The following is a 12055-nucleotide window of genomic DNA, read 5'->3' on the forward strand; positions in this document are numbered from 1 at the left end:
TTAGTAAAACTTTGATTGAACTGGAGTGTAGCATCCCTAAGAATCTATATAATATTATTGATGTGAGGAGGTTGACAACTTGTAAATTAGATAAAGAAATGAAAGAGGGAGACTTGATCAATGTTTGCACCTATATCTCCCAAGATGAAGCCAAAAGGCTCATTGAGGAAGCAAATAAGAAGGAATTCAAAAGCGGGAATAGGGTAAACAAATTAATGATTGGCAAGGTTGAAGAACTAAGAAAAGAAACTGAAGAAATTTGGAGAAGGATCATAAAGAGCAATCCTTTATATAGTGATGCAGTTCAAACTTCCCATCGGGAAGTAAAGGAAGATGTCTCCAGTGATTAGAAGGATGAAGCTCAAATAGAGGGACGTTTGGAAGATCAAGGCCATGTAACCCTTGATGCTGAGATTAGTGTGAATCCTCCAGTGGTAGAAAATATTGAAGAAGTCCCTAAGATTCCAAAGGATGAAACTGTACCAAGTGATAACACCAATGCACAAGATAAAGGGAATGATGTTGGGGAAAAGGAACTAGAGTAGACAGAGGTGCAGGGTGTTGAGATAGATAAAAGGAAAAGAGTTGTTGAACCTCAAGAAATTGACACTACTCCAGCCAAAGGGACAAGGACCCTACCTCAAATCTCAATCAATCTTGATGATCCCCTTGATATTAGATAAATGTCACTACCTGAGAAGCTGATGCTTGTAGTAGCAGTACAAGCTCAGGCCAGTCAAGATTTGGTCAAATCAGAAAATGGAGACAAAAAGCTTATTCAGATGTCTATTGATGTTTTGCAAAAAATAGTGTCGGATACAACAGTAGATCCTAACTCTAACCCCTCCGAAAAACTATTTTAGTTGATAAGTAATATAAACACCAATTTTGAATCCTTTGAGAAGATCACCACCAAGCGAGTACTGGATAGATTTAAAGAGGTTCATATGCAAACATTCTAGAAAATGATAGAGGATGATAGAGTAATATTGATTAAAGGTTTGTAGATAATCTCTGAAGCACTAACAGAAGGTGGTAATATATATGTCTTGTCTAATTTTGCCAAAGTTCATAGCTGACATAGACAAGCAAATAAGTATTTGCCAAGGTAAGCTAGTTGGTATTTCATAGTCTTTTGATTCTAATGTAGCCCTAACCAGCAGTATAGAAGGGTGGTTAATGGCTCTCAATGATCAGATCTCGAGCTTAAATGTGGACAAGGATAGAATTTTGAGGAGAGTTGGTGAACTCTGGAATCTGATTGCCCCCCGGATGGACACCATGTTGAGTAATAAGGTAATTTGTGTGATGGCTATGGCACAACCTGTTCCGACTGAATTGAAGGATGTGGAGATTCATGCCTATGTTTTTAGTGCATTCATTACAGTTTTGGACAACTTGAAGACAGGGTGGGATAACCACTTAGGATTTTTGAAGACCATTTTTGATGATATCTTCAAGTATATGTAATGTCTCTGGTAGATATCCCTATATATAAGTTTTGGACAGCACCCCATCTTTGGAATTGTTATCAAAGGGGGAGAGTAAAGGTGAAAAATGTACAGTTAATAAGGGAATAGATGAGTGCAATGTATAGAGCATGATACAGGTTTCAGAATTCTTTGTCTAAGGGGGGGCCTTAGAAATTTTGATAGCAATTTTAATTGCAGTATTATGAATCATGCATGGGATGATAGGGTCGACATAGAGACGTCATTTTATCATCTTTTTCGTGATCCGCTTTTGTTTTTGGTAATCCAGTCAAGTCGACTCATGATTACATGTTACACTATAAGTCGGCTTGATAATTGTCTATTTTGTGATTGTGGATATATAAGACCAATGCAAAAGATCTTTTTGATATGTGGTATGAAGTAATATGAGTGAGTAGTGATCGAGAATCCCTTTTGGCACAGTTTCACATGCGCATTCTTGATCCAGGAGCTGACTAAGACAGAAAACAGAGCAGAGTTGTCTTCCGAGGTTGTAGCCCTTACTGTAATTGAGTTGTAAGCTCTAGGTAGTGTGCCTAAATGCTAGTGCACTCCCCTTCATATAATATTATTTTGCTACTAACCATAGTAGAATAATATTGTGGGTTCAAATCCCACCATGGTTTTCCCATTTGGATTTCCACGTAGAAATCTAGGTGTTATGATTTTGTGGTTGACTGTTTTGTGTTTCTGCATTTTAGTTTCATGCTTATGCTTCTGGTGGTTGAAGGTTATTAATAACCGATAGAACACTGATTCACCTCCCCCCCTCTCAGTGTTCCTTGATTCCAACATTTATTGCTTAAGAGAAATGAAGGATTTGAAAGACATATATGGAGATGGTGGCGACAAGTACAAAGTTGCAAAGAATGGTTTTAAATCACATGTTTGTAGTTTATTTCTCAATTCTTTTCTCGACGAAAATAAATGGGAGATGAACCAAGCATTGGGTGAGATCTTTGGGAGAAGGAGATGCAACATGTGTAACTAGGAATAGATAGATCTTTTTGTGTTTTTGTTTTTTTGCAAGTTATACATAAATAGGTTTTAAGAAGTTCGTAGGAGAGAAGTGGTTGTCTTCTTTTTTTTTGAAAAATAGACGAAAAAAAATTTCATGGTGCTATCAACTTGGTTTTTTTTAGCTTATTAAAAAACATAGATAAATACATATGCATATATACATATACATATACTTACATGTATACATACACACATACACATACACATATTCTAATGTACAAAGTAAAAAAATATTAACATGCATGTGATTTGATGAAACCTTTCCTTATTTCTTGTTCTTGCAACTATTTTTCTACCCTTCTTGGTCTCTTTATTTCTTTTTCTCCTCCTTTGCCCATCAATCCGTTCTCCCTTATGAAAGTTGATAATATTGCCATAAGAAACCACCCCACTATATGGTTATTATGTACACAAAGGACTCCATGCTCACTAGAACACAATATTATGTTACTAATCTCTCCAACCTCCTGCACTAAATCTTTTCCATGCCACCATGAACTCCCTCGACTCTACAATCTAGGGTTCCTTAGGTGTTGATTCATGGACCTTTTTCTTCTTTCTCCTTTTCAAATTTTAAATCATTTTATTTCATAATAGTTTTTCAAATCATTTTATTAAATACAAAAAAATTGAGTCTAGGTGGTAAATGTTATATACCAGAATTGCCAATATCATAAGGATTCAAAAGCAACTTGAAAATCAAAAGAGAGATTCATGTAACTACTTAAAACCACAAGCAAATAGAATTTCAAAAACAATGTCATGAATCAAAACCTTCACTACAAATTATAACATTCAAATGCACAATTATATGCCAAACAATTATACTGGTATTACAACACTTAAACAATCAACTCCCATCAGCTATTTTTAGCCCCCATAAGGGAAATATGTCACAATAGTTCTATTGCTACAAAGAGTGCACCATAATGGCATCACTCACCCTTTACTAATAGAGGTTAACATAGATGCGTTTAAAAATTAAAAATATAGCCTCCATAAGAGAAATATGTCATAATGGTCCTATTGCTATGAAGAGTGCACCATAATGGCATCACTCACCCTTTACTAGTAGAGGTTAACAAAGACACGTTTAAAAATAAAAAATAACAAAAATATAAGAATAGCAAGACTAATAATAGGTTTGCAATAAAATCTTGTAACTCATATAAATAATATGATCGATTAGAGTGATGCTAAGCTAAGAACGACATTTAAGTTAGGAGAAATAATAATTATATCACACTATCGGCATAATAACTGACTCTAAATATAAAATATAAAATTGAACGATAATAGATAAATCATGGCAACTATCTTTCAATGACATCTAACATGCTCCTAAGTGACTATCATGCATCAAAATATAGTTGTATTACCAAGTCATGTAGTTATGTGAAGCTTTAAGTAAATTGGGTTTGATGACCATATCATCACCATCTATCATCTTCACTTAGATGATACTATCCATCAACATGTCAGAGGGGTAAAATATTGTCTTGCATCTTGTAATGAATCTTGTGTTTGCATTATGATAGTCTTGTCTAGACTTGGACTCGTGTATCAAAAAGGTCTCATCAATGGAGTTTTTTGAAAAAAAAACTTGTTTTTTGTGTTGAAAGAATTAGATAAAAATTGAATTTCTAGTGTGATTTCGGATGTTTTAGAATGGAGAAATTGATGACTCCCCCATGGTTTTTAGAGATAAACATTTTAAGATTATGTTGAAGATTTCATTGAGCCAAGTTCTTGCCTTGTTTTTATCCACTCATTTGTTGAGTTGTGATGAACCTAGTAGGCAGGTGTTAGAGAGAAGTGTGAGAGTGGCTTCTAATGTTTGTTAGGGCCCAAAGTGGCTCGAGGATATCTCGTGCAAAAGTTTCTTTGTCAAGTGAGAACTAAAATTTCATGGGTAATTAAAGATAATAATGATGCCTATAACATGCTTAGAGTGCTTGTATAAGCTTGTTATGTATGAAGAAGACATACTCGAGGAGTGTTGGGTCTTGTAGATTGAGTAACCTTGTCTCTTGTGAGAGGTTTACTTGATATTGACCAGTACCTTAGGCCATTACGATGATTATCTCTACCCCTTCTCTAAGATCTTTTCCTTTTGGCCAATGAGTTGTACCTAAAGAGATAGTGTACCTCATCCTTCTATGTTGCTAATAAGTACTCATGCATGTCACGTATGTAATGTGTATACTCCACGATTTGTGTGAGTGTGCTTGTGGCCCATGTGATCATCTCTTGGCATGGTGTGATGGACCTAAGGATTCCACATGGTTGGGTAGCATGGAACTATCATTGGATACTACGAGGTCTTGGAGAGTGATTGGTAACCACGAGCAACTTGAACAAAGGCTTCACCAACCCTTCTCTTTTCATTTGTATAATGTTGTAAAAAGTGCAATTGAAGAACATTTGAGTTCTTGTAACATATTTATTTGACCTCCCAAATGGATGGATTATAAATGGGCCACTCAAATGGTACTGATGTTATATTTATGTTAGATTCATGTGTAAAACGATTTCCAATCTATTATCAATTGATCGTAGATAAATAGTAGATTACTTTGTAGCCTTGTCTGCCATGCTTAAAAGTGTGTTTATTTTTACTATATGTTTGTGGAAAGTAACCATGGATAACATAAACAATGGATTACTTTGTAGTCTTGTCTGCCATGCCTAAAAGTATGTTTCTTTTTACTGTATATATTTGTGAAAAGTAACCAAAGATAAATCACCAGAAAACTTTGGAAAATAGAGCTTCCCTTTATTTAGGGGACCTGAAACATTTTGGTAGTGCTAATTTAGAAGAAAGTAAATTTTAAGACAACTGAAAACCAAGGAGTTGAATCTTTTGAGTTAATCTGTATAGCTCAGAGACAAAATCATGTCTGCCCTGCTTTTTAAACGTTTCTCGTACTTAATACACAGTTCCAAGAACTGTTTCTACAAATAAATGAAAAGGCACAAGTTACATGCAATGATCCTTTCTCGTACCCACTCATGAAATCTCTTAACAGAAAAGTTGAGAGCTCGTCACAGTTTTAAGAAGTCCGTGCTCAAACTTTTCTTTACAAATAAAAAATGAAATCAGTTTGTAGACTAAAATTGCGACTTCATTTTGTGATTATCTAGGGCCCAATTAGGGATTTTAAATATACTAATTATTTACCACTTTTAAGAGTGAACAGTTCAAAGTGAACATTCTCTCTTAAGAAGCAGATCTTGTGTTCAAATCTATATCTTTTGCCTATTTGAAATATTGAATGAAGGGCAGAGTGGGTGCAAGTTAAGCAGAGCTCTCAATTATAGGTCCCACCATTTTTAATAAGCTAAGCTCTCATTCCCAAGTGTATATGATCCAACTGGTTTTTTTCATAGGGCTCTAATTTTGCAGAATTTAGTATTTTAATATTTTCAGTTGGAAAAAAATGGCTGAAGACATGCCATTGCTACTGAATTGGCATTTTTTAATGGTACATGACAGCCAGCAGGCAGTCCAAATTTTGATAATATCTTTGAAAGATCAACTATCCATCTGAAATTTTGAAGTTAAAAAACGAGTCTTGCGTCATAGTTCATCTACTATTAATTAAAGATGAGTAGATGAGATGTAAAAGATGTTATGTCCAAGGAAGCCATAATTCTGAACAGGCCGAAACTGTGTTTACTTCGCTTCAGAACATTTAAGAAACCCAGTCCTCTATTGGACCAGATTAGTATGACCATATCTTGCAGCAGTACACAAACAATAAGATTTTCAGTTGTTTTGTCTCGTACACAACGAAATCCTGGGGTACATGAATATTGGACAACGATTTTTAAAGCCCGGGTATACGGAATGTTGTACAAATCACACTAAAAGCCATCATGAATGTTATGTACAACAAAATTTACATATAAATGAATGAAATTTGTAACTAATTCTGAATGCCATCAGATCAATATGAAAACATTTTTTAGTAGGGGATTACACAAATCAGTTTGAAAAGGCCTGACAAATGAACACAAGAATGTTGGTCCTAAAGGATGGTGATAGAGAATTTATTTACAATCTAAAAGTTGGACAAAATTCAGGCATCTCTTCTTCCATCATGCAGGCACTCTTGATGTTTCCTCTTCATCAACACCCGAATCTTCATGGTTACTGTCTCTAGCTGATTTCCCTGCTCCCACAGGTTTTCTCAGAAAAATGGCACATCTGCCAATGGCTGTCATTGCTGCTCATTTGTAATCTTTGTAGTGTGAGTCCATCAAGCTTCCAAGATGGCCCTAAAGTTTCTTGCCTAAGTTTTGCATTCCCCCTGGACTTCACTATACCATACTCACAAGATCACTCCTGCTCCATCACAAAATTCCATAGTATATGCACCTTACCTAATTTCTACTTTTTCAGAATAGTAGGGGCTTTGGAGTGACAGCATTTGGATAATTTGAGCAGCTTGATACAATGCCCACATATCCCATGAATCCATAAGCTATCTTATCTAATCAACAGTGTTCGAAATATACAAGTTCTCTGATTAAAAAACTTCGAAATGGAGGGCTGAGCAACAACATTGTATGCAGACTGAACAAGATGAAAAATAGATGTTTTCTTTAGTGGACTAAACCCACAATCAGAAATGTGAATGCATTTTATTTTCTTGCATTTTTTACCCTACCAGAGATAGAAAGCAGTAAGCACTATATCCCAGTCTAAAAATGGCTATTAAGGATCAAATTTCTAAACTGCTGAGTCCTTCTAGCATGCATAAGTTAATTGATAGTTCTACAGACAAAAAAAAAATTGGAGGACGCAAAATTACATAAGATACAAGATCATTTAAACAATATAAGTCACAAAGTGAAATAAGTTTACATCCTCAGATCTTTCAAGAGACAGAAATAATACATAAACTCTTCCCTTATCCAGTGCCAAACTCATGCTTATGTCTTCTTGATCACAGCTTCAGCGTGCCTCTTCAATGACACAATTTTGAGTCAGGCTCTTTTGTTTTTCACACTCACCTTGCTGCTGCACCTTAAGTTTTAAGAGCCATCAATTTTCAGGGCAATTCTTCACTTAAACTCACAAGTTTCCTGCATTCCTCCTACATATAATCAGCTTTCTCTTTGAACTAATTCTCTTCTTAATACCGCTCCCCTTAAAGATCAGTAATCCATCGCCTTAAACTGTTCTGGTCAGGACTTAGCCCACTTCTCTACCTCAACCTCCACGCTCTGATACGACTTGATGGAGAAAGATTCAGTAGAGGCTTTTTCAATCTGCATCAAGTGGTGTCAAAGCATATTGAAACTTCTTCCCTCAATATTGAACAAGCAGTCATCGCCATGGTTTATTCTATTACATCCATATATGAAACGGCAACATACCAAAGAATTAACCCAAATTTAAACACCCCAATTATAAGTTTAAATTCAAAATACCTGTAAAAGTGCCTATAATACCGGCACACTACATTGTGAATAGTTCTCTATAATGAGCCCATTAACATTACCACTTTGATCTGGATTTTAAACCCGAACAGCCGCTGTCCCCCTTACAAAACCCCTTGTGTGTGATCATATACATGGGCGACTCAAATCTAATTACAGAAAAATAAAACAATCCAAAGAAATAAGAGGGTTCTCGAGATCAACTGGCGGCAAGGTCGAATCAAACTCTGACTCTGTGACACTAGCAATTTCAGCAGGCAATTCACATACATTTTTAGGTTTTTCTGCAACCTCTTCCTCCAATTTCTGTGGCTCAAAACAAGCTATATCCTTACCCCTGATCTGATTAGTCCTCCTCGAAGAATTAGCCCTCTTCAAAGAATCCCCACTTTTCATCCCACTCCCTGTACAACCCTTGGTGGCTCTGAACGACGGCGACCCAGATCTCAATTCCCCAAAATTCTGTCTCTTGACGGGGACTTTCTGAGGCCTAGGTTCGACAAAATCGGGTTTCCTGGAGCTCGTATGTTCGAATCCCCTAGCTGGAGACGCAGCAGTTCTACAAGGCCGAGGCCTAGTGGGAGTCGATTCCTGACTCCGTCTACCAACATGAATCTGTCTGTCGATGGGCTTGCCAGAGAATGCCCTGGCTGGCTTGAAAGTCTGCGATGACAAGTTAACATTCTTGTTTTCCTTGAGAGATTTAATGGGGACCCGAGCAGGGGAGCTGTGAGCATCCCTCAAAGTCTCATGGACAACCACCCGTTTCTCTTCAGTACAATCTACTACTTCAACACTGGGCTTCTGTGGAGAAATGCACTGGGTTTTCCCAAATTTGTCCTTGCTTGGATTTGGTCCGTGTGAAGGTGTAGGGCAATTGGATGAAATGCCCTTGGGAGTGGCAGTGTCCTTAATATGGGGGACACTGTCTCTGCCCCTGCTCCTGCTGCTGCCCCGTTTGCAACTAGTACTGATACAGTTGCCCATCACATGAATGCTTTGGCTGCTCCTCCATGCTCATTGCTCACCAGAGAAGATAAAGACAAGGAGAGTAACGACAGCAGAGGAATTTTCTGTCTCAGTTTACGTTAGGACAGAAGATTTTTGAAATTTTGAAAAATGAGCGGCGTAATGAATACATTATTTAACGGATAAAACAGGCACGAGATAGTGGTAGGGTCTCCACACAAGAACCTTGTCCCCTGTACTTCTGTATTTAGGTATGAACTCTTGGAAAGTTTATATCTAATGGTCTTTTACTGTTGGCTTTTTTGTCCTTATAAATATTTTTATGTAATTTTTTTAGCAGATTGTAATTTATCATCAGTCTTTACAGTTGTAAACTATGATGGAATTTTTACCGTATTCCTCTGATTTAGTTCAAACAATTTAGAAGACGTTCCCACGGTCATATCTTGATATTTTTATAGAATTGTTTTTTATTTAATATTAAGAGGCTTTTTCTCTTGATTAGACTACTCTTTTATCAAGAGAAGTCACATGGGATTCTTCTCCTTTTCAATATATTCAATTTAGAATTCATTTATTTGAATCTAATAAGCTTAAAAGTCATGATGGAAGTCTAAGAGAGAGTCACAACTTCGAACGTGAACAACAGGGCTTTATTTTGAGAACTTTATGACCTTGTCATTTAAGCACTAACCCCATTGACAATGTTAAGAAACATCATTATGACGTTTTATTAAGATTATGATTTTTCTAAGGAACAAATTAGCTTCAAAGTTCAAGTGTAAATTGTAGAGTTTATTTTGAATCTTTTGTCCAAATATTTATTTTTAGTATTTTGTAATGATAATTTTTTAGAATAATTTTTTTTCTAATTAACATGTGTTTACAATTTTTTGACTTCTTTATAGTTGAAGTGTTTATAAAAAAGTTAGAAACTTAGAAATGTATCATATATAATTGGTGTTTTTAATAATGTTTGAAATGATTTTTCTATTAATTACATGGTTTCTAGTTAATAAAAGCTAATTAAAATTTACCAATTAAGTAGATAAATATTAAATGTAAAATGAAGTAAAAAAATATTTTGTAGACAGGTAGCCCCCCTTATAAACTATAGTGTGTTGACTAAAGGATCAATCAAACTAGGTCTAGCCTTAAAATAAAATAAAATTAAGAGAAATATTTATAAATTATCACAACTTTGTTTATTTATAGAGATGTAGACAATCAATTCGACCAAAAATTAGATTCAAAATTAAAAACCTTGGAATTTATTTAGTTGTAAAAAAAATAGATAATATGAAATATTTTCCATTAAAAAATTGGTATTTCAAACAAACAAAGAATTATTGAAGATAACTAAGGATATTTATAATAACTTAATGGATTCAAAATAAATAATAATAACTTGATGTAAATCATGTGTAAGACTTTAAAGAACATTCAAAAAAAATTAATTCATGTTATTTAATAATAATAATAGTTTTTACAATAAGTTGTATTTGTTAGAGTTTTTAAGCTATTAGTTGCTTTTTGACAACTAGCTTTGCTTTTTTTGCTTTTTTGTTTAATTTTATTTAGTACTATGCTTGCTTCTAGTTGTTTTAGTTGTGTGTCTAGTTTAGATAGAGTTTAGCTTTTTTTAGCTCCTCATACTTGCACTTTAGTTCTTCTATTTTTAGCTCATGGCATTTTTGTGCTTTCTTTATAAGCACCTCATTGTACAATTATAATTAATCTCATATTATTTTCTTTTGAGGAATATGACAAATTTTTCTTGCTACTCTTGTTTGTGGAAGGTGTTCTAATTTGTTGTTTGATCTTGCAGGCTTGTGTTACAAAATTCAACATGGTATTATAGCTCAATCTTTAGTTCAACATGGTATCAAAGTTCAATCTTTACTTCAACATGATATCAGAGCTTTAAAACTTCAACATAGTATAAGAGTGTGGATTCAACAAACCCCTTCTCAATCTTTGAGGGTTTCTTTTCTTGAAAGATTTGTAGGCTCTCCAAGTTTGCCTTCCTATGTGAATTTGGAAGTGGAGCAAAAAATCAGCTTTGGAGCAAAACAGGCATCACCATAGTGTCCATAGCATCGAAAAACCCCAGGAATGCCTTTGATTTCATTGAAATCTAAGATTTTGAGTTTATGGGGCTATTTCACCTAGGGCACATTTTTTGAGGTGAAATCTAGAGGTCATTTTGGGGAAGAAAGGACCTTGCCTTTGCATTTGGAGCGGCCAAAAACCCTAAAAAATAATTGTCAATTTGTCAAAATTTGAGACTAGCAAAATTTGGGACAAAAAATTTTAGGGCATGAAATTTTGTACCATACAGTTTGTTGTCTTCATTTTCATTTTTTGTGAAAATAGGACAACCCTTACACATTTTTCATAATTCATTCTCTTTTCCTTCATAGTCAAGAAAGTGAGGCATTTTGGTCGTCTCATTTGTCATCAAATGTGTGTTATTCGATGTTGGAATTACCTCTTTAAGTTTCCCCTTACAGGGTTTCCACGTCAAAATCTTTGTGTCATGTGTTGTGGATGTTGTTTTCCTTTTTGTTTCATGGATTAAGTTGTACCAGTATTAATATAACTGTTAATCTATTTTACAGGCACTAAGTTTTAAGTAGGAATAATTTGTTTTGGGTTATAATGTATTGACAATTGATTCATCCCCCCTCTCAGTTGTCCTTCCCGTTTCCTCAGGGTGATAGATAATTTATGCTAATAATTGATGATTATTCTAGAATGTGTTGGGTTACTTTTCTCAGGGAGAAATCAGAAGCTTTTGGAAGATTCAAGATATACAAGGCAATGGTAGAGAATGAAACCGGTAAGAAAATCAAATGTTTGAGATCTGATCAAGGAGGAGAATTTACATCTAGGGAATTCAATGCATTTTGCGAAGAGAATGGAATCAAAAGACAACTATCAGCACCCTGGACACCCCAGCAGAATGGAGTTGTGGAAAGGAAGAACAAAACTATACTGGGTGCAGCAAGAACCATGATGATGGAAGCAAATCTACCTCATATGTACTGGAGAGAAGCAGTAAATACAACGGTTTATACTTTCAACAGAGTTCACATCAAAGGTGAAACCGATAAGACCCCTTA

The 12055-nt window shown here is 35.1% G+C and overlaps 1 protein-coding gene across 1 annotated transcript; it reads right to left on the reverse strand.

The window, feature by feature from the left end:
* Positions 1–7326: 7326 nt before the first annotated feature.
* On the reverse strand, positions 7327–9157 carry LOC131070129 (uncharacterized). The gene is made up of 2 exons (XM_058005661.2): positions 7953–9157; positions 7327–7790 (listed from the first exon to the last, which is right to left on the reverse strand). The coding sequence occupies exon 1, from the start codon at positions 8946–8948 to the stop codon at positions 8115–8117; it is 834 nt and encodes a 277-aa protein (XP_057861644.2). The 5' UTR covers positions 8949–9157; the 3' UTR covers positions 7327–7790; positions 7953–8114.
* Between the last annotated feature and the right edge of the window lie 2898 nt (positions 9158–12055).

The sequence above is a fragment of the Cryptomeria japonica genome, chromosome 1 (genome assembly GCF_030272615.1).
Source record: "Cryptomeria japonica chromosome 1, Sugi_1.0, whole genome shotgun sequence".
NCBI lineage: Eukaryota > Viridiplantae > Streptophyta > Pinopsida > Cupressales > Cupressaceae > Cryptomeria > Cryptomeria japonica.